Source organism: Phoenix dactylifera, unplaced genomic scaffold, assembly GCF_009389715.1.
Source record: "Phoenix dactylifera cultivar Barhee BC4 unplaced genomic scaffold, palm_55x_up_171113_PBpolish2nd_filt_p 001328F, whole genome shotgun sequence".
Classification (NCBI taxonomy): domain Eukaryota; kingdom Viridiplantae; phylum Streptophyta; class Magnoliopsida; order Arecales; family Arecaceae; genus Phoenix; species Phoenix dactylifera.
In genome coordinates this window covers 29,974-53,472 of record NW_024068658.1, presented here as the reverse complement: position 1 = coordinate 53,472, position 23,499 = coordinate 29,974, and the positions used below count along the sequence as shown (strand labels likewise).

At 37.6% G+C, this 23,499-nt stretch overlaps 1 protein-coding gene across 2 annotated transcripts in view; it reads left to right on the top strand.

Moving 5' to 3' along the window:
- The window catches only part of LOC103724002 (probable manganese-transporting ATPase PDR2), a 28,293-nt gene extending 5,537 nt beyond the window's left edge, over positions 1–22,756 (top strand). For both annotated transcript variants that reach the window (XM_039122028.1, XM_039122027.1), the window contains exons 4-22: positions 2,011–2,219; positions 5,401–5,473; positions 5,579–5,751; positions 5,837–6,008; positions 6,279–6,383; positions 6,509–6,619; positions 6,706–6,792; positions 6,929–7,111; positions 7,190–7,240; positions 7,317–7,442; positions 7,545–7,624; positions 8,637–8,745; positions 9,336–9,464; positions 17,876–17,941; positions 18,079–18,150; positions 19,337–19,488; positions 20,231–20,342; positions 20,426–20,542; positions 21,319–22,756. In XM_039122028.1, the coding sequence (XP_038977956.1) occupies positions 2,011–2,219; positions 5,401–5,473; positions 5,579–5,751; positions 5,837–6,008; positions 6,279–6,383; positions 6,509–6,619; positions 6,706–6,792; positions 6,929–7,111; positions 7,190–7,240; positions 7,317–7,442; positions 7,545–7,624; positions 8,637–8,745; positions 9,336–9,464; positions 17,876–17,941; positions 18,079–18,150; positions 19,337–19,488; positions 20,231–20,342; positions 20,426–20,542; positions 21,319–22,389 (3,198 nt within the window). In that variant the 3' untranslated portion in view covers positions 22,390–22,756. The remainder of the gene's footprint in view (positions 1–2,010; positions 2,220–5,400; positions 5,474–5,578; positions 5,752–5,836; positions 6,009–6,278; positions 6,384–6,508; positions 6,620–6,705; positions 6,793–6,928; positions 7,112–7,189; positions 7,241–7,316; positions 7,443–7,544; positions 7,625–8,636; positions 8,746–9,335; positions 9,465–17,875; positions 17,942–18,078; positions 18,151–19,336; positions 19,489–20,230; positions 20,343–20,425; positions 20,543–21,318) is intronic.
- The last annotated feature ends 743 nt before the right edge of the window (positions 22,757–23,499 follow it).

Sequence of the window (23,499 nt, the reverse complement as noted above, 5' to 3'; positions counted from 1 at the left end):
CAGGACATGGAATAGTAGTCTATTGTCATACTCTGAATCAATATAAATTTGTCACTAATTTGACAAGCAATGTGGTTAAGCTTAGTATAATATTGTAAATCATATAGGGGGTCAGATTTGTTTGGATCATGGAGAAGGTTACAAAGTGTTGATCTTTTCTGATTTATTTCGAACATTAAAAGAATGTAAAACGATATACAAAGTAAGAAGCATGATTAAATTGTGATTTGAATGAATAATCAGTAAGAAACCTTCATATGACATAATAAGCTCACTTTCCAACAATTGTGAGCTCATATGTTATCTCCAAGAAATAAACACCATGTTTTATTTTTCACCATAGATATATGCCACTATGTAAGTCCATGGGGTACTGTAATTTGACCCATGATATATGTAGATATGGGTCTGCAGAATAAAGAAATAGATACATGGAATGTATTGTCATAATAATTGTAATCATTATCAGATTTAATGTATGAAATAAAATATTTTCTTTTTGCCTTTTGATGAAAAAACAATGTTTACTTCACCATCCTGCTAGTCGAACCTTGTGCAACATCTTGACTAATTCACCTTTAGAAACAAACTTCTAATTTTTAACATACCAAGAAAGGATGTTCTTCTCCTCCAAATGTATCAGCAAAATTCTCCTTTGCGTTAAGTTATTCGAGGAAAGGCAAAATATTAGTGTCAGTCTTAGCACTTCCAATCAACTAATTAGGATCCTTAATGATCTACTAGTTATCACAAAAGTTGAAGAAAATTGTTGGATTTTAAAGAATGGATGTTCTATTTGCTTTGATACATAGTAACATGTTCCATATTTGGATTTTATGTTCTAAAGGATCATATGATCCAAAATTTGGATGCACAATCCATGTCTAGATCTTACAGTTCAAACTGATCTAGATCTGAAGGCCATGGATTTTACAATCCTAACTACATGCTGACAACTAAAATCTTGAGAAATTATTGTCCAGTGTTGTTATAGTTATCTTGTACATGATGTTGGTCTATGAACACTTCAATCTGGTTTCTGGCCTGCTTTTTCACATATGCTTAAGGTTTCCGCACACACTTAGTCACTGAAGAGCCAATCTGTTAATTATTTAAATTCCCATGTTTATATGTTTACACTGTTATGCTGAACGAGTGGTGAAGGACCTATGTACCCAATTTAGCCATAGAAGAGCCAATTTATTAATTATTTAATATTTCTATTTTTATATGTTTATACCAAGAAATGCTGAACCGGCCCGTACTGGCCGGTTCAGCTCGTACCGAACTGGTCCCGTTCGGCGTTAAAAAAGGGTACCGGCCAGTATCGGCTAGGAATCGGTGCGAATCGGTCGGTATCGTTAAAAAATGGTACCGGCTCGTACCGGCTTGAATCGACCCGTACTGGCCGGTACCGGTTAGGAACCGGTCGGTTCGTACCGTGTCCAATTTTTTTTGGGCTTTTGGATGCGTGAACTAGGCCGAACCAGCGGTATCGGTTCGGTACCGGTTCGGTTTGGTTCGAATCGGTACCAAACCAGTCCGGTGGCCGACCGGTACGCCTACCGATACCGGTTTAACGATCCTTGGTTTACACTTTTATGTGGAATGAGTGGTGAAGGACCTAGATATCCAATTTAGCCGCAAAAGAGCCAATCTGTTAATTATTTAATATTCCTATTTTCTTATGTCTACACTCTTATGTTGAATGATTGGTAAAGGACATGGATTGTATTCTCACCAAGGGTAATTTTTTTATGCCACTTCTTGATCTTAAGGAACTGGAATATAAACTCATGTGTGATCCACCGAATTCACCCATTTACAAAGTTTTTTATGCTTATGTGTGTAGCTATAACTAATCTGCAGATTGCATTTAAATAAAAGAATTTTATATCTTTTCTGCTTGAAATGTTCGAGTATTTTCCAGGACACTGATTTTATTATTTTCTAATTTCAGTTATAAAAATTCTTGACAATGCCTGATGGAATCGTTTCTGAGTTACGCAGGTGGAGGGATCATCAGCATCTTCAACTGGGAATAGTGATGAAATATATTTTGATTTCAGAAAGCAACGCTTCATCTTTTCAACTGAAAAGGAAACATTTTGCAAACTCACTTACCCTACAAAAGAATCATTTGGTTATTATCTCAGGAATACTGGCCATGGATCGGAAGCTAAAGTTGCTGCCGCCACTAACAAGTGGGGGCGAAATGTGTATGTTTCTCTATGTATCATCCTATCACCTGAATATGTGGCAAACACAAAAAGGGGAAAATATGCTTTTAGTCAACAAAATGCAACCACCTTCCATTCTTCATCCAGGGAAATGTCAATTACATAACTAGCTGATATCAAATAGGAGCAATCACTATATTTTTGATAACTATTATATTAGTTTTGTTAGAGGCTTTTCTACGGGCTGGCGTCATTTTTTACTCATAACTTACATTGTGTCTTCTGATGCAATTAACCTCCATTACTATTTTCTTAATTTTTTTGGTTGGACTTGTTGTACATGTTGAAATCCACATGCAAAAATGAATAGAACATCTAAAAAATGACCTATAACTTATCTTGCTAGCAGTTTTTTCTGTTGAGCAATGGCTTCCTTTTTTCTCTCCAAACATCTTGTCTAATCAAGAACTAAAACCACCATAGCCGGTTCTGGTCCTACTAACAGCAAGCCCTGCTAGGTGGCTAGAGTCTCGTTAGGCAAATTAAGCTTTTGACATAAGAAGTTGGTATGAATTAAGGATTGAGGGCTGATACCTTCCTAACCTACTTGTGCCTACTAATGAAACAAATGGACTTAGTTGTGATATAGCCATTTTGTTTTGTGCAATGACAGTGACGGAATAAGCAGCTTTCATCTGAGAGTTACTTTTTTCAAGAAAAAGGAGTTGATAAACCAATATTTAAGTACCCACGGAATAATGGGGCATGTCACCATCCCTAGTGTTAGGACAGGATAAGTTGAGAAATTAATTGGGAGGGGATGGAACATCCACCGTCTTGAGTGTCGGGATGCATGTTGTCACTTTACACAGGAAAACTGGGACAACTCTATCCCACGGTATTTAAAACCTTGCATGAAACTAATTCACTATTTTATCGTACCACAGCTTAGAGGAGGGAATGATTTATCACAACATAGGTTGACTTCTACCAGCTAATGCCACATTTGAATCAGGCAACAACTACAACCCACCGCATGTGCACTATTAATTTGCTATATTATATGGAAGGCTTGATTTTAAGCTTCTTGGCCACTTTTTCCAACTTTCAAGTATAACATTCTTGTATCAAACTGCTTAGATATATTAGAAGTCTTATTTTGGTGCATGTGACATGATTAGATGATTCGAATCAGCGTATGCCGAGCCGGCCTGTACCGGCCGGTACAAACCGGTCCGGCCAGCTACCGGTACGCCGGAGCCGTGGAAACCGGTACAGGCCGGTTCCGTGCCAGAGACGAAGAAGACGAGGAGAAAAAGAGAGAGCGCGTGGAAGAGAGGGAGGGAGACCACCTTCGGCCGCTATCGGAGAGCCGCGGAGGGGCGTCCGAGGCCGGTGGGAGGCGGCGGAGCCCGGCGGTTTGCCGACTTCACTTAAAAATTCCCAAATTAAAAACCGCGGCCGCGTTCCCTGTTTCTTTCGAAACAGTGGACGCGGCCTCGGTCTCCGCCGCGCCCCTGCGGGTTCCCCCACCCCCCGCCGGGCTCCGCCACCCCCCACCGGCCTCCGACGCCCCTCCGATGGCGGCCGAAGGTGGGCTCCCTCCCTCTCTTCCCCGCGCTTTCTCTGGTTCTCTTCTTCTTCCCCGGCTCCGGCGGGGAAGAGCTTCCCGGTTCGTACCGCCCGGGGCACGGTACGAACCGGCTCGTACCGGTCCGGTAGGCAACCAGTACGCCTACCGGATCCGGTACGGCGGACCTTGATTCCAATTTTTAGGCTGCTTCAACCTGCTGGTAGCTAAAGGCAGCAATAGATGGCTATCCAGAACCCTCTTGTTGGTACATGATGCTTACATGGCACTCTGCTTTGGATACCTGTGCCCCTTTTCTTTGATACGTGCTGGATCTAATAGTGTCTTAATGTTACCCAATCAAAACTTGCCACAAGCTGGTGCTGTAAAATTTTACTTCATCTAGAGTTTTAGATGAATCAAACACTGTTTTTACTGTCAGATCTTTGCAGGTGTGTTATATGAAAGATGGTAGTTCTCATCCATAATTGAAATTCAGTGAGAACTAAAATGAATTTTTGGTACATAAATAATTTAAGGGCTCATAATAGCTTTATTATCGCTTTGCACAGCATAAATTATATACCTGACATGTAATAATATCTAAGTACAAGTGAAATTCTCAATCATTTAAGAGTCGTCACACTGCTTTTGGCACAAAAATAGTTCAGGTTCAGATAACCCTGCTATGTGCAAGATCATTATGAACATATTTGGACATCGTCGATGGCTTAAATGTCTTGAAAAACTGTTTCTCAATCTATAAGCTTAACTACAATTATCCACAGCATTAATTTGTCTTTCAGTTTCTCAAAAAATCTTAAATTAAATTGATATCTGTGCCACCAATCATGACAAAAATGCTTAACTTCTACCTTCTGCCCACCACCTTTTTCAAGAAATTCTTGTAAACTGATATCCAGAGTTCTGATTATATGTTAGTCTTGAAGGCTCATGGTAATATTATCCGCATATGTAGTGACACCTGGAGATTCGAGTCAATTAATTTCTGAGACTTTGCTGGTACCAATAGTGTTGCAGAGACCTGTAGGGTGCTGAGGAACTAGGCCTTAGGAAATTCTCCTTCTTCTTTTTCTTCTTTGTTTTGTTTTTTGTTTTTTCCCCTTTTTTTGCTGTTAAGTACACTTATCCATGTAGCTCTGGTTTATTTGCATGCGAAAATTTTCTATTATCCTTTTTGTGGTAAATAAGCTCATGAAAAGTAATAGCTAATATTAGTGCCTCCGCTTCTTAAATGAAGTGCATGCTTTGAAATGATGTTCTATGGACAATCTATTTCTGGTGCTGGTAATTACCTTCGTGAAGTATCCTCACTTCTATCTGCACATACATGGAAAGTCTTTTATGTGAATCTTGCTGACTCTGTTCTTAGTGAATCTAAATAACATGCTGTTCTAATAGAAACCCAATTTACATCGGCTCTCTGCAGTTGTTTTGGTTCATTATTTTTTTCTCTACCTGCCTAGTTATGAATTATTTGGAGTTTCATCTCTGTTACTTCTGTCAAAGCACAAAGGACTTTGGGCTGAAAATATCTCTCATATTAGTTTCTCAATGTGCTCAACTATAATCATTATACAAAAAAATTCAATGGTAAGCTAATGTCTACTGTCTTCAATTAATGTGTAGGTTTGAGTATCCACAACCCACGTTTCAAAAGTTGATGAAAGAGAATTGCACGGAGCCGTTTTTTGTGTTTCAGGTTTGTAGTCCTATTAAGCATTCTATTGTCTTAATGCTGGGACTTCTATAAGCTATGAAGATCGCTATAGCCTTTGTTCTGAGTTTGTGTGCTTTTTATGTGCAGGTTTTCTGTGTGGGCCTTTGGTGTTTGGATGAATATTGGTACTACAGTTTGTTCACACTTTTTATGCTATTTCTTTTTGAGTCAACAATGGCCAAGAGTAGGTTGAAGACTCTAACGGAACTTAGGCGTGTAAGAGTTGATGGCCAGACTCTGATGGTGCATCGTTGTGGGAAGTATGTCTTTGTTTATTTTAAATATTTTTTTGGTGTACAAATTAGGCATTAGCAAGCTAGTTATATCGAATGCTTCTGGTTTCAGGTGGGTTAAGCTATCTGGTACAGACCTCCTTCCTGGAGATGTTGTCTCCGTCGGTCGCTCCTCTGGTCAGAGTGGGGAGGAGAAAGCTGTACCAGGTGATATGCTGTTATTAGCTGGAAGTGCAATTGTTAATGAAGCCATTCTCACAGGCGAGTCTACTCCTCAGTGGAAGGTGGTTCTTCCTTCTTTTGTTTTTTATCTGATTGGCCTACATTTATTTGTTAGCTGTTTCAAAGATTCACATCCAACCTGGAACTCAGTTTGCCTAGATATCTGGGAAAACCATGTATTTTTTGGCTGAGTTCCAAAGTATTCCTCATACATAATATATATTTTTTTATTATTGGAAATGAAATGGTTTTTCTTTGTCTGTGTAAGCAACATTTTGCTGTTGCTTCATTTCTTTCTGTTTATTCTTTTACATTGCAATTTGTTTCTCTAGGTTTCAATTGCGGGTGAAGGTTTTGATGATAAATTGTCTATTAAACGAGACAAAAGTCATATTCTGTTTGGTGGAACAAAGATATTGCAGCATACTCCAGATAAGGTATTTCAGATATGGCTGCAATGCATTGTTCACTTTTCTTTGATTATTAAAATGCTGTCATTTTGTTTAATTGTTTTTATGGCTATAATGTATATCTAATTACTAAATTTATATGGGACATGTAGTCATTTAATCTGAAAACACCTGATGGGGGATGCTTGGCTGTTGTACTGCGGACGGGATTTGAGACAAGTCAAGGCAAATTAATGCGAACAATTCTATTTTCCACTGAAAGGGTAACTTCTGGTCTCTAGTCAAGTACTGATCATTGGAAAGTGGAGCATACATGTTTAATAATACTTTTTGTTAATTGGTGTTTCAGGTGACTGCAAATAGCTGGGAGAGTGGCTTCTTCATTCTTTTCCTAGTTTTCTTTGCCATTATTGCTGCAGGCTATGTGCTCAAAAAGGTACAAGAGGCGTTCATTTACCCGTTAGTCTTGTATCATGGATGCAAATTTCTGGTTTCCAGTACTACTGTTGCTTGCACTAGAATTATGATACTTCATTAGCATTACCTCTAGCAAATGGAATTTCTGCTGTTAGGGATTAGAGGATCCAACAAGGAGCAAATACAAACTTTTCTTGAGTTGTTCATTAATTATCACTTCTGTGATACCCCCTGAACTACCAATGGAGCTATCCATAGCTGTCAACACATCTTTAATTGCATTAGCACGCCGTGGAATTTTCTGCACAGAGCCATTCAGAATACCCTTTGCTGGGAAGGTGAAGATTTTAGTGATCTCTTGCAGGTATTATAAGTTCTTAGTTATCAATACTTTTAACCAACTTAGCTGGTTGCAGGTTGACATATGTTGCTTTGACAAGACAGGAACTCTTACATCTGATGACATGGTATGCCTGTTAACTTGTGAGCTAATTTATTTCTTGTAATTATTCTTAACCTGGAGATATCTGGCTTGCTTTTCAGGAGTTTCAAGGTGTTGCTGGTTTGGCTGACAATACAAATTTAGAGTCAGACACGACTAAATTGCCTGCAAGCACAGTTGAAGTTCTGGCAGCCTGCCATGCCTTGGTATTTGTAGACAATAAACTGGTATGATATTGTTAGAAGCCGAAGTCTTTGTGATAATAGATGATGCTATAAACTAGCCAATCATCAATGCAGAACATTATAGAATTTATCGTTGGAATTTAGGTTGGCGATCCCCTTGAAAGGGCAGCACTTAAAGGAATAGACTGGATATACACATCTGATGAGAAGGCAATGCCCAAAAGGTAAGTTGCATCATTTTGTACAGATAGCTTTTTATATATAAGAACCAGAAAAACTTGTAACTAATTATTCTTGACAGGACAAACAATTTTGTTTGTTATCAGCTTTATCAACCCTTTCTTGGTTTTCATTGCAATGGCTAAATCCTTTGTTAGAATCATCAGTTTTCGGACTGGAGCTGATATTAAGCCACAACCATGTCTATTCTATCCCAAATTGGTTCAATCGGACACTCATGTGGTCCAACTAGATAATCATTTGAGTTTTTTAACTCTAGAAATGCTTCAAATATTCTCACGTTACAAGTTGATCTATGTGGGTCGGTGGTAGGAAATTACATCTTAATGCAATAGGTTCAAATAATAAAAAATACATTTTTTCCAGTATAACTAATTATATATTTGTATTAACTGGTGTTTTATCCAGACTAGAAGGTTTGAGCAGTTATTTTAGCCTGATGGGCATACTATTTTAGCTTGCTTGTGACTGTTCTAACTTGTCAGAATAGCTATAATATTCTTTGGTTGTGGTTATATCCGTAGTTGCAGGAACCTGCTACTTAGGGTAGTGTTTCTGCTTCGGAAACTCCCCTGAAACTCAAACAGGCACCCACTTCTTAAATGCTTCCTTACTTCAAGAACTTTTAAATTATCCTCTTCCCTGCACTTGCACCTTCTCCTTAATATTTCCTACGTTCTATAAAGTAAATTTGTTGTCCTCAGAAGTAGATTCATATATAGTCATGGTGGTGTATGTGTAGAATATTATGAGAGATGGTTTAGGCTATCATATCATCAGTTATATTACTTTATTGAAATGATATTCTACTAGGAGGTTTTGCATTTTATTGAAACCTGCCATTTCAGCTGATTTGAATATCAACCTTTGAGATTTATTCATCTCTGTAGAAGTGAAAGATGATGTCTTCATCTTCTTGTTTGAGCATCTATGATTTGTGTTATGCCTATAATTTTGTTCTTCTGTTTTTGATTTCGTGATTTCACTTGAATTCAGGTCAGGCGGTCATGCCGTGCAGATTGTAAAGAGACACCATTTTGCATCTCACTTAAAAAGAATGGCTGTTGTCGTTCGTGTTCAGGAACAATTTCTTGCATATGTGAAGGTTGGTGGTGCCAAAACATACTCCTTTTCTTTTTCTTCTTTGGCATCAGTTTGCTTATGTTGCTAGAGTTTGTACCATAGTAGAAAGTTAGCAGTTATGTCTCAACTAGAAGTTGTTATATTTCCAGTAATTTTTCATGCTGATTGCCTCAAGCACAATTATCTGCACTTTTGTCTTAGTAATGTTGTTTCTCCTGATTATTGCTATTTGATAGCCAAAGCCACTCATGCATTTATCAGTACTCATTAGAATAATTTACTAAAACGTCTATAATAATCCTAATACTTTGGTTTTGCTAAACATTGCCTGAAAGTTTTTCTTGCATGGTAATGGCAGTATTCAATTCTGGGATTTCTTTTGGCTGATTATTCAGTTACATAAATTGACAGTGCTTCTGAAATTAACTTTTATCAAGTCCTTGTTTTCTTGCTTCTTCCTAATTTGTCACTCCTCTGTATGTGATGTATTGCTTCATTCAGGGAAGGAATCATTTTTGGTTAAAAAAGTATGTAGTGATGATTTAGGTACAGTTTGTCTGTGGTTGATTTCTCATTATACTCGATATAACATGGCTTGTTTTATAATGGCAGGGGGCACCTGAAACTATTCAGGACAGGTTGATTGAAATGCCTCCAACATATGTGGAGACATACAAGAAATATACAAGGCAAGGATCTCGGGTGCTGGCACTTGCATACAAACCCCTTCCGGAGATGGCTGTAAGATAGCTTGTGGCTTTGTTAATTTAGATTCCTGTAGACATGTAAACTAGATTTTCTTCTAACTCTGAAGTTATTGAATGTTGAACTGTATATAATGCTTGTTTAGAAAGGTTCTATGCATCTGAATGAGATTGGTGCACCACGATTTATTACATTGGTTATTTCTCCTCTTCTTCCCTTTAAGGTCGGCAGGTGCCATTTCTGATTCCCTTTCTTTTTTGATAAGTTGTGTTAAGGGGAGTTTTCTCGAAACAAGGAAATTAAAGCACAAGTTGACCAAAGACTGCAATTACATAGGGCAATAAACTAAATATAGTTTCATTGGAGAACTGTCCTACAATACAAGCTTTCCCTGCATGTCACAAGAGATTGGGAATCCGCAAAATGTGAAAGCGAGAGATGTCTTACTTGAAAAATTAAACATAAATTGACCAAAGCCTGCAATTAGATAGGGGTATAAACTCAACAGAATTCATCAGAGAACTTTCCTATCATACAAGCTTTTGTTGCATGTCACAAGAGATTGGGACTATATAAAATAGGAGTTCAAGAGATGTCTTACATATAAAAACGAAAGACTAGTCTTCTTAAAATCTTTGCCATTGGTTGAAATAAGGAAATGGCTGCAAATCTTGCAACTAATAATCATCCTTGATGTTTGTTTATTTGCAAATCAAACCAATCAGTAGAGTTCATTCTTCCTTGTGGACTTGAATAGATTTTAACTCTATGTGCATGATATTATGCTACAGCAAACCACTTTTGGTATCCTCGAAAGGATATGCATTTCCAATAGAGCTAAAATTGGAATTAAATTTTCATTTTGTTTCCGGAGGCTTGGAATGCGTTTGGACCTTAAAGTCTTGATGACGGATATATATGTATATGTTAGTTGTACAATAAACTGAAGATACTTTTTTTAGGCATTAAACAATAGGGTCCATCATGCCCCAAATTCGGAACATGAGATGGCCATGCTACCATGGGATGTCGCCCACAATAACATGAATTCCATAAAACAAAATCTGTATAAAAAAAATTTATACAATAATAAAAGTGGTCAAACGTCTTTTTCATTTATTAAATAGAGTGGTGCGGGTACAGAGCGTCTAAATGCAGCATTTAAATATTCAACGCAACATAACCCATAATTTCATAGTCATAAACTAGATTTATTAGTATCCTGCTATTATGCTTTAAAGCTTATTATCTCGACCTCCACTTAGCTTATCCCTCCTAGCTCCTAGCAGCTTTATTTGTCTAAAAAAAAGAATGGAGAGAAGAGTGAGCTTCACATCTCAGTAAGCAACCAAACACTATCTTACCAGCTCAAGTATAAGTTTTACATGATTTAATTCATTATTTAGAAAATAACTTTTGCTGCAAAATAAGACATTTCATAAACATAATAACAGAATAAGCCATGACATGAAAATCTGATCATGTATGCATAAGTAAAAAAACCCCACTACTGCCCGAAATCCTGCTTTGGTGGGCCGGTTCGTCCTATTCAGATATTCACGATCGGAGAAGTAGAAAGAATTACAATTTCCATTCCACCCTTCCCCTGATATCCCTAACCCTTGGAAGGGGAGGGGGTTCGGGGGAGGGGAAACCTTCCCTCCGTCGAGATCTGGGGAAGGGAAGGTTTCCCATGCAGATTCATAAATACAGTTCCAAGTATATAACTTAAATATAGTCATAATTTAGTAAACCATTTGGCCATGTAATTAGAGCATTTCATAATAACCGCATAATAAATCATGTCATCAAACCTATCATACCATTGCATATGCACAAATCATGCAAATTGCATAAATAGCTATTGTCATAGTACAAAAATAATACTCTCAGACTAAATGCTAAAATCACCTTATACCCGTAATAGGATCGTAATTGACTGGTATCATAGTTTGGCAACTATTATACCTGCTGACAGGACTGTATACTAACTATTATACTCGCTGGCAAGGCCATATGCCAACTATTATACCTGCTGGCAAGGCCATATGCCAACTATTATACCTATTGGCGAGGGCCGTATGTTAACTATTATACCCGCTGGTTGGGTTGTACATAGCTATCTGAGAGCTTGTAATCTTGTTTCTTAAATCGTATCTTCTTAAGTCATATTTGTATTTTCTTAGATTGTACATGAATAAGATACTAAATGGCTTTATAGAGTCGTAATCCATAAATAGTCTTTAAAAACCATCTTGAAAATTATTTACAATAAATCAGCTATTTTTATAAAAGTTCATAATTTATAATTAGGCTATATATATCACCTTTGGAGTAAAATGCACTTTTCATAATTTAGAAATCATTCATGTATAAGCATCCATGAGATAATGCTATAAAAATATGAATCATTTCACAATCATATCCTTGATACTAAATTTTTAAGGAAATGTAGAACCAATTATGTCAATATACTTTATATTTTCATTTTTCATATAGATTGAAATTGATTAGTAATCAAAAATTAGTAATGTCCTTGTCGGGGTCACTTGTCTCTGTTTGCCCAAAAATTACAGGGTTCAATTGTACAAATCAGCTACACCTTGCTTCAGTGAGGTGTTGCGACCACAAATCCAGCGGAGATGGGACAGAGTGAGCTCGAAGTGGAGAGGAAGAGGCAGGGAGAAAGATAGAGGGGGAAGAAGAGGAGAAGAGAGGGAGAGGAAGGGATTTGTGGTGGTCATGGAAGCTGGGGAAGGAAAGAAATAGAGAGAGAAGATCAGAGATTTTGCGATCTCCTCTTGCCTATCTTCCAAAAATGCCGAGGAGAATCAATGCTAGTGGAGGGAATCCACCGGAAAAGGGGGCGGGGCTTCGGTGAAGTCGCGCGGTCCTGCCCTTCCTCGCAGGAAGGATCTCGGCTAGCTGGGCCAATTCCTGCCCATCAACCTGAGTCGACTTGGCGTGACCAAGTTGAGTCGACCAGGTTAAAACAGGGTATCGCAGGGTCCAGTCCAAAGAATATTTGAACTATTTCAAACTAGTGTTGAAACACATGTTTTGCACATAGAAAGGATGGATGGCTAAGATCCCATCCATGGCGTGCTGTACCGATCCATACCAGTGCATACCAGCCATGGTCTGCCGTACCGATCGGTACGGACCTGTACGTACCGGTACGGACCGGTACGTATCCGTACCGAACGGAACCGGTACGGTACAACTATATTTTTCGGTTCCGACTATTCATAATCCGTACCGGCCCATACCGGCCGGCTCATACCGATCTCAAATTTTTTTTGGCTTTTGGCCCGAACCAGCCGAACCGGTACGGTACCGGTTCGTTTCGGTATAGTACTGGTACGTACTGGTACCGGTGCCCACCGGTACATCGGTACGGTCGGTACAACGGACCTTTTACCAGGTGTATCATACTGGAAACGAACCGGTATGTTGTATGGGGGGCATACTGAATTTCAGCATATTGAATCGACCTCTTATTATGCATATTGACGATGTACCAAGATGGTACCCATACGGGTCGGCTACCGAGATTGCGAACCTTGATCCCATCTAATTTGAGTTGTCCATTCAAAAAAATATAAATATTGACAAATACACTATTATTTTTGCTTCATGTTCTTCTCTTTTTTTTTTCTTAGAGAATTGGACTGAGTGGAGTGTGTATCATAAAGAGGGGTTTGCTGTATAGAGGACTCATGCATGGGTGGCTTAAGGTCTTTTGCATTGTAATGGTAGATTTTTAGTTCATTCTACCCATAAAATCTTGTTCAGGGGAAAACTTGAATAGTCTCTAACTTAAATATGTCTGGTAGCATGGAGCCATGGCTAGCTTGATAACAATCAAATGGTATTTTTGTCATATTTGATACATATGTAGCAAACCTTTGATCGAAGAACGGGATTTAGTTTTCATAATAGTTTTAGTTTTCATAACAGTTTTTAGTGAAGATTCATTGGTGGCACTAGCTTAAGAAAAATATTATATCCTTTGCTCTCAACATGTTTTTAAAATTTGCTGCTTTTGTTAGGGGCCTGAATACTTGAATTCCGCGTTAGGAAAACCATCTTGAACTAGAAAACACAAGAAAAAATAGGCAATCCTTAGTCTCAGTCACAATACCATGCTACTTTCTTCACCGGAATATGAGTCTACAGTAGATGTATCACCATCTTTCTAAAGCCACATTGTCACCCGAAGCAATCTTAAATGCATTTATCAATGTTGATTTGATGTCCTATTGCTCATTTCTCTTCTTTTTAGATTCTTCATTGTAGAGCTGAATACAAGGATTCAAAATTTCAAATCCTAAGGGATGGAGCTTTCTTTGGATTTCCATGGAATAGGACAGCCCACGTTGCGACACTCGGGATAGTGTGCTTAGGAATAGATCTAATCGCTTGCTGTTTCTTCAAAAACCAGATCCATTTTTTTGCTTTCATATTAAATAAACTAGAAAGGTGAATTTTTTTGTAGGAAAAGAATTGGTGATATCAAGAGAAAACAAATAGGAACCATTACTAGGAAGAGAATAAGGAAAACTGAACAAGAAACGAAAGAAATAAATAAAAAAATAAAGTAAAATACAAATTATTATGAAAAGAAAAGAATGAAAGGAAAGATAAAAATATGATATTGGACTCTCTGAAACCTATGAATGACACCTAGGGATTGTTCTCATGTCAGATCCATGCCTCACACAGGGATTGAATTGCAATAGTGATTTTTGCTAGAAAACTTCTTCTTTATTCAATCATGAAAACATAAAGCCCATCACCACTTGGGACTATATATATAGAAAAACCTTAACTTGAATCTACTTCATAATTCCAAAATTATCCCCACTAAAAAACACTTAGGTTTTAAGGTTACTATAGTGCAGACAATGCATGGATGGTATCACTTCAATAATCAGCCTTATCAAGCAATCAAATAAAGATTGCAATCTTTCAATCTCAACCCTTCATTCCAAAGTAATCCACTAAAGTTAAAAACAACCGGAAAATATAGAAAATTTATGGGTAAAATTAAGTCTAATAAAAATCCTGCCCTATGATGCATCATGACATGGTTTTGGATGTTCATCAAGGGTCTTGTCACATAATCATTAATGTTGATGCTAGCATACCTTTTATTTTCCACTAGAGGTGTAAAGATGCTGAAAGGAAAGATAAAAGATGATACCGGGCTCTCTGAAACCTAGGAATCACACCTAGGGATTGTTCTCAGGCTATATCAATGCCTCACACAGGGGTTAAATTGGAAAAGTGATTTTTCACCCCAAGAAAACTTCATCTTTATTTAGTCATGAAAACATAAAACCTGTACACCACTTGTGACTATATGTGTGTTTGTGTGTGTGTATGTAAAGAAAAACCTTAACTCAACTCTACTTGATAATTCCAAAATTATCCCCCTAAAATACACTTTGTTTTTCCAGGTACTATAGTGTGAACAATGCTTTGAACAGTTTGCTACAGTAGTTAGTCTTATCAAGTTGTCAAACATAGATTGCAATCTTTTAATCTCAGCTCTTCATTCCTATGATGTATCATGGCACGGTTTTAGATCTACATCAAGGGGCTTGTCATGTAAGCATTAATGTTGATGATGGTATATCTTTTATTTTTCCACTAGAGGTGTAAAGATGGTTAGCTTGAGCTTAAGTTGAGTTAGAAAGAGTGGGTCAAGGTTGACTCGTTTTCTCGTGCTCCACTCACATTGGCTTGACATTGTTAAGTGTGGATGTTTTCCTAGTGATTACAGAGAAAAACCCAAGCCTAATATGCTTACAGAGGCAAACCAATCCCTCCATCTCCTATCTCTTATCTTTCAAGTCTCAAACCAGACCTTAGATCTGAATCTCCAGATGATGTTGAGATTAATGGAGTTAGCAGGAAGAGACTTATGATGTTTTGATTGCCCTTGGTGCCTAGATTGATGCGATGGAGAGGCAGAAGTCCAAAGGCTAAGAGAGAGATGACCAAGAGGGATGAGATGCCTTATTTCATGAAATGATGAGGATGAGGTAGGACGGGGGCAATGGAGTTGGATGTCTAAGGCAGAGGAGGGATGCAAATAGAGGAGAGAAAGATGGTGGCAGCTGCAGCTTTGGGATACCAAAAGTGCTATAGCACCTTTCAGTTTGCTCCCATCAAAATGAGGCATTAGATTTGAATCTAGTGCCGGATGTTTATAAGCAAATAACACTTTTGAGCTATTAGGTCTATGAATCTAATTGTTCCAATGTTTATATGCAAATAAAAATTGGAGCAATTGGATTCAGATCTAATATATGTGGTAGTTACTTGGATAGATTCATTAATTACTAATTATAAATATCAAACTATTTTTTTGTCTATAGGTAATCAAAAAAATAAGTGTACTTGTTTATGTATTTACATTTTGATATATTGAGAGAAATATGATTAGGCCCAGCTTATGTTCAGTTCATTTATTTCCAAGTTTAAAATCTTGTCGATTGGCTGCTGATCGGACAAACCAATAATGAATTAAATGTTGAGCCAAACATGAGCTGCTTATAAACAACTTGTTCTGTTTCACAAGTGGTGCTTCTCTAATAAAGTCTTCTTAATTGCACGTTAACACTTGTACAATCTCCTTCTGATAACCTGTGATAACATATGATAACGTATCATCATTAATCATTATATTTTCCTTCAGTGATCTGTGTTACCTGGACGTTCACACTCGACTCCTAGGATACATATATTTCTGAATTCAATATACTTTTGACATTTGGAGGCATCAAATTTTTGTGATTTAAGCTTTAAGACTGGTGGAGAGGTTGACTCTTTCAATTGAGTTCAACCCACTATAATAATGTTAAAACAGAGTTTCCCTTTCCCTTTTTAGAGATTGGTAGAGAACTTAGCTACTAAGTTAACTTTGCCAAGTAGCATCTTTTGTAAATTTTTGGGCTAATTGGTAAGTTTGAATGAGAAACATGTCTATTGGAAGATAGGAGCAAATAATATCTTTGAACATTTTCCTCTATATAATATATACGTATTTTGGTTAAAAATATTTTAATGTATCCCTGTATAACCTTTTTTCCTCTTACCTTGTCAGATTCTTGAGGATAATGTCTGAATCTAATTCTTGTGCCCGAGTCCATGCAATACCATAAAAAGTACCATAAAAGATGATGATAGACAATTAGCTACACATGAAGAGTCTGCAACACTAGATGACATCGACTCTTTCCTTGCTTCAGACTAAAGAAGACTGAAGCCCCCACTTAATCACCAACCACAACCTCTATCAACTAGACACCTAAAGTTAAACACTAAAAGTTTACATCTAAAACTGCTAACAGCTGAAAACACATCAGACAAGATCAATTAATTAATCTTTTCCTTCATGTGCTCTATATTTAATCATTCATTCTAATTGCATGAGAGGGAGCCGCATATATCAAATCGTTGCCAGCCAGTACTGTTGCACTTGGGTACAAACTAGGCGGTGATTGTAATATCTTGCAAAAGGTGAATATTCTTTGGAACATGGAGTATGTTTTGATATGGAGTTAGAGTGGTGATTTTCTTTTTAATTATTAGTAGTGTAATAGGTTGGAATTATATGGAAGACATTTTGGACCTCTTAAGAGGTGTCAGCCATGTTGCAAGAAGTGTATACATACATACATACATACATACTTACTTACCTACATATATATACATTCATATATATATGTGTGTGTGTGTGTGTGTGTGTGTGTGTGCATATATGTTGTATATACCATGAATCCACTTGAAGCTGTAGTGTCAATTTTGTAGTCTGTTGTTCTTCACTAAATAATATATGATCCTCTTTGGAGGTATGAAGTTTAGTAGCTTACAGATTGGAGTGCTTTCTGGTAGCAAGTCTTAATGAAAGGGAATACGACGAAATTTTAAGCTATTTTTAGATGAAATTATTGAAACTCTGTCCCATCTTTCTTGTTGCCCAAAGTTCAGCTTTAACCAAGGAGGAACTTTTTGAATTATGACAATGTTGGGATGATCTGATATATTTGATTCTCCCATGCTTTTATTCCTCACCAAGTTATGGGCCGGCTTTCACACTGCACAGCTGTATATTCAGTATCCATCCTTGGTGTTATACTGGGGAGAAGACATTGATCTCGAGATAACCAATGAATGCTATGATGATATATGCCATTTGGAAATATTTGGAAATTTGGGAAGCAAAATATGGAGCTATACTCATGGCAGCATTAGGCTTATTAGCTATAGTCTTATTTTTCATGTTTGGCCCCTTGTTCCATAAATATATGGGAGAATGCATCAATAGATTGAGAGTGAAATCTCTATCCATGTAAAATGTTTTTAAGATTTTTTGCTTTATTATCATTTATAGATCTCGATATATTGTTTTGACTTGAGGTTTATTTGTACTACAGGTAAGTGAAGCTAGAAGCTTGGATAGAGATTTGGTGGAGAGTGGTTTGACTTTTGCTGGTTTTGCGGTAATTGAACCCAATTAAGCTTTTGATTTGTATCTTATTTTTCTTGTGATATTTTATCATCATTCAATTGTTCTTCCAGTGATGATTGAAATAAAAGCTGCTTGAGGTTTTGGTTGACGCTTATTTTGCTTTTATAGGTTTTCAATTGTCCTATCAGACCTGACTCTGGTTCTGTCTTATGTGAATTGAAAGGATCATCACATGACTTGGTAAGTTCTTTGGGTCTATCTATGCATTGGATATAATAATAAAATTAAAGTCGGCGAACCGGTACCGGATACCATACCGGTTCTCCGGCAGCACGAGTCGGTATCGATCGTGCTGGGCCTGTACTGACGGAGGAGATGACACACAGACCACGGGAGAGAGGAAAAGAGAGAGAGAGAAGGGGGAGGGAGGCCGGCGGAGGGTGGCGGACGCCGACGGAGGCCGCGGCCGGTTCTCCTATTTCGAATGAAACATGGTTTCGACCGTGGCCTTGCCTCCCACGGCCTCCATCGGCCCTTCACCAGCGTCCGCCACCCTCCGTCGGCCTTTCGCCCGTGCTCCATCTTTCTTTCCTTCTCCTAATCCGGCTTCAGTAATAGATTTTACTTCTATTGCCGGAACCATACCGGTGAGCCGCCGGTACGGCTCGAAATGGCCGGAACCATCCGATTTGGGATGGTTCCGCTGACCTTAGATAAAATATCTTTCTTTCAAAATCTTATTCTTTTAATATATTTTTGCTAATTGATTCATGTAAAAGACAAAAATATATAGTTGGGGAAAGCTTGATGGTTATGGTTATTCACTTTAAACATAATTATGGCTTTCTAACAATAGGTTTTTGTAGCTTATGCCATTAAAACAGATAACATACACTTAAGGTATGGATACTCTCTACAATTGGTAATTTGTTGATGGAGTTAATAAGTGTCCTAAATGAAGTTGGACAAAATGGAGTTATAGATATTGTTTTTAGTTCCTTTACTTTCATATCTGGATCTACATGTTAGACATTAGAATTCTGTATTTGGTTGAACATATGATCAAAACTTAACATCAAGTAATCTTTAAAGATTGACATTTTTTTACATTGCAAAGCAATTTTAGTAAAGGTTTGACTCAACTGAGATTCAATGCTATAGCTTTGTGGTTAAAGAATTGCTTATTTTTATTTTTCCTTTTTCCCTCCACTAGCTTTGTGTTTCTGTTCTTTATATTTTCGTTTTAATGAGTTTTGTGAGTCATTTGAACAAATACATGTTTCTCATTAGCGGGCCATTGCAGATATAAGATGACATTTCCCTTTTTGGTAACCGATTTTATAGAAATCGAGAATATTAAGAACTTTCTGAAGTACTTGTTTTAACTATCCATCATGCCATGTCCTAACAGATGTCATCGTGTTAGGTAATGATTACTGGTGACCAGGCTTTAACAGCTTGCCATGTTGCCAGCCAAGTTCATATCATATCAAAGCCTGCATTGATTTTGGCCCGCAAGGAAACTGGTGAAGGTTTTGAATGGGTTTCACCTGATGAAACTGATGTAACTCCCTACAGGTAAAAGTTCTACTCTTGTTAGTAAATAGGTATTCAGTGCAAGCTGCTTATATTCAATATTACCTCAACCCTTGGCATGAATGCCTGATGTCTAGTATCCTCAAGTGCAGACATGGTAGCCTTGAAAATTCTAGGCACTGGGACATGCGTATTTGTGCAGACATATAAGCCATAGTTTTGATGCTTGCCCATAAAAGATAAACTGAAGAGGGGAAGGAGAGAGAGATACACGCTATCTAACAAACAAAATGGTAGTGAGTAATTTAAGTAAAATTTTAGGTTCATCTAAGATTACTTAATATATGTTAAAATACTTGAATTGATAGTTAACCAAGATAATTCTATACCCAAAAACATAATGACGCAAAGTGTGCAGCACTTGAAACTGTCTTCTACATGGCACTTCAAAAGTGTCAAGTGGCAGCCGTTTTGCTGACTTCAGCAGGAACTTCAAAATGAAAGAGTTCAACCACATTGTGCTGTGTCCTAAAGTGTCGACACTTCTAGAATCCTTAAAAATGTGGTGTTTCACGTATGATAGCTTATATTTTTCAAGTAGCCAATAGTTGATTTTGTGCGTGTTGTTTTATGTGTCTTCCTCTCATCTGCTTGAGTATCTTGTTTCTGTTCTTTATTTAGTTTAATCATTACCAGTTTTTCTGGAGCCAAAGCTATGACCTTTCCAAGATATGACATCGGTTATCTTTAAATTATAATACCTAGAAGTTAATTGTGTCTACAGTGAGAACGAGGTGGAAGAATTGTCAGATTCCCATGATCTTTGCATAGGTGGAGACTGCTTTGAGATGCTACAGCGGACCGAGGCTGTTCTCAAAGTCATCCCTTACATTAAGGTTAGTAGGATTTTTATATTAATATGGTAATTGCCATGCAAACTTATCAAAGTATAGATTTTTATGACTCTGAGTGCTTTCAGGTTTTTGCACGAGTTGCTCCTGAACAGAAAGAACTTATCTTGACTACTTTCAAAACAGTTGGTAGGATGACATTGATGTGTGGAGATGGAACCAATGATGTTGGGGCACTGAAGCAGGTAAAATCTCTTGTTTCCCACTACCTTAAAGTTTCAAACTTAAAATCATTCTCTGGCTCAAACTTTGGAATGACAAATTCTTATTCATATCTGTGATCATAAATTTGTATACATAGAATTACATAGGAGTTATGGGGAAGATGAATATGATCCTTAATCTTTTTTATCATTCAGTAATCATGAACTGAACAATAAATTTTTGTGGTGGCTGGGCCTTGTGAGACTGTCCATAAAGGACTTAGGTTAGAAATCATATTGCTTTGTTTCCTTTTTCAGGTCATGGTTATATATACTCGGTTTTGTTGCTATAATTTAGTTAGGCAATTTATTCTTTTTGCCAGGGGCGCTTGGGATGCTTTTAGGATTAGAACCTCAACAAATAGATTTTTTTTTATTTGGATGTGGCCACATTTTTATGTCCTTGGTTCCTGGATTGCTATTAGTGAGTCTTTTAATGCTGGCTTTACCATTTAATCTTCTGCCTTTTCTTTTTGTCACATTATGGAGCTTGATTGATGGAATAATTTTTATATCCATGGTTTTATTACTAAAGTTACAATTGCTTTCGTGGCCTGCGAGTGATATCTCTCAAGAACCTATCGGGGCCAAGCTTTCTGCTTTAAGTTGTGCTCTTCTTTGGTCGTGTTGCTCAGGATTTGCTTTGCATTTCTTGTGTTGTACTAACGGGTCATGAAAATATCACCACTGTGAATTAGCATTTAAGTTAGTTCTCATTTTTGTCTAACCTAAACCAATTTTTTTTTTCAAATGTTTAGGCTCATGTAGGCATTGCTCTATTGAATGCTGTACCACCATCTCAAACAGGAGATTCATCCTCACAGACATCCAAACTTGAAAGTAAATCAGGAAAATTGAAGAAGCCCAAGCCCATGACGGAATCATCACATTCTGCTGCGCCCCCTAACAGCTCTGTCGGGACGCCAAACAACCGCCACCTCTCTGCAGCTGACAAACAGCGTCAGAAGCTGAAAAAGATGTTAGATGAGATGAATGAAGAGGGTGACGGTCGTGCAGCACCAATTGTCAAGCTTGGTGATGCCTCTATGGCATCGCCTTTCACAGCGAAGCATGCCTCAGTTGCCCCCACCCTTGATATCATTCGTCAAGGTCGGAGTACCCTTGTGACAACACTCCAGATGTTCAAGATTCTTGGCCTGAACTGCCTTGCAACAGCTTATGTCTTGAGCGTCATGTACCTGGATGGTGTCAAGCTAGGAGATATCCAGGCTACCATCAGTGGGGTCTTTACTGCCGCTTTCTTCCTTTTCATCTCCCATGCTCGCCCTCTGCAGACACTTTCTGCTGCTAGGCCCCATCCCAACATCTTTTGTGCTTATGTCCTCCTCTCCCTGCTTGGCCAATTTGCTATACACCTCTTCTTTCTAATTTCAGCTGTTAATGAAGCCTCGAAGCACATGCCGGAGGAATGCATCGAACCAGATTCTGACTTCCACCCAAACCTTGTGAACACAGTGTCTTATATGGTGAACATGATGATCCAGGTTGCCACCTTTGCTGTGAACTACATGGGCCACCCATTTAACCAGAGTATATCAGAAAACAAGCCTTTCCGGTATGCATTATTTGCTGCAGTAGGTTTCTTCACAGTGATCACTTCGGATTTGTTTAGGGATCTGAATGACTGGCTGAAACTTGAGCCGCTGCCACATGGCATGAGGGATAAGCTGATGCTATGGGCTGCCCTCATGTTTCTGGGCTGTTATGGGTGGGAGAGGCTGTTGAGGTGGGCGTTCCCAGGCAAAATGCCAGCATGGAAGAGGAGACAAAAGCAGGCAACAGCTGCCCTTGAGAAGAAGCGTTTGTAATGATTTAATTTAGTAAAAGAGGTGATCTTGATGATGACAGCAGCATGTTCAGTCTATCAACTGTCATCAGAAGGTGCAGATCCTGCTACAACATTTGCTTTCTCCCACTTTCTGGTTAGTATGACAATTTTGTTATTAATGATGAAAGGGTGTATTAGTGCTAGATTCAGACATGCCTGAGATCACAGGGTTTTTGTCATTTCTCCATTTTACCAAGGAACTTTTGTTCCATTTATTCCAACGTGGCGATAGCTAAGTGGGGTCACATCGTCAATTAGAGGAGACTGTATATGCAACCTTGATATTGCTGATATTAACATTCCTCATATTGAATGTGGAAAACAAAGTAAAATGTTTTATTGATCTAGGTAACACTGTTGGATGTGCTATGGAGCTTGGTAAGTTGCTGATTGCTATCAGGGCCTGTGCATGATTTTGCTATTTTAAGTTTTGTAGGGGTTTTCATATAGCCTTCAGTGCCCAGCCAAGCTATATAGCAAGAGGGATGTGTGTTCTCCATATTATACGAGAATATCTGAGGATTTTGTCATTGAAGACTGTTATATACCAAGCAGTTTTCTTATCAGCTGGTCTTGTAAAATGGTGGTTTACTAGGGCTGAAACTGGATTGGATATGGATCGGATGTCGGTATATTCATATCTATATTTGATTTGTTTAACGAATGAAGAAAACTTGGATGTAAAAATTCATATGCATATTTGTTTTAAAAAAATATAGTTACAAATCTGATACGAAAAATGTGGATATAAAAATGGATATAAGTAGATAATTAAATTTTATGATCATAAATTAAAAATATTACTAAATAGATAGTATATTTTTTAATAGTATATTAATGTGATTATATATTTTTATTAAAAATTTATGAGTGCTATATAAAATTACATAGGGTTACAAATATAATTGGATATTCGGAGTAGTTTATCCATATTTTTTTTTTCCAGATATAGGTACAAATATGGATATTAATCAGATGTTTATATTTTTATTTATATACCAATTTAGGTACGAAATGGATCCAGATGAATATTATATTTTTTATTTTCACCTCTATGGTTTACCACGGTAGTCTAGTAAATCAAAGTTGA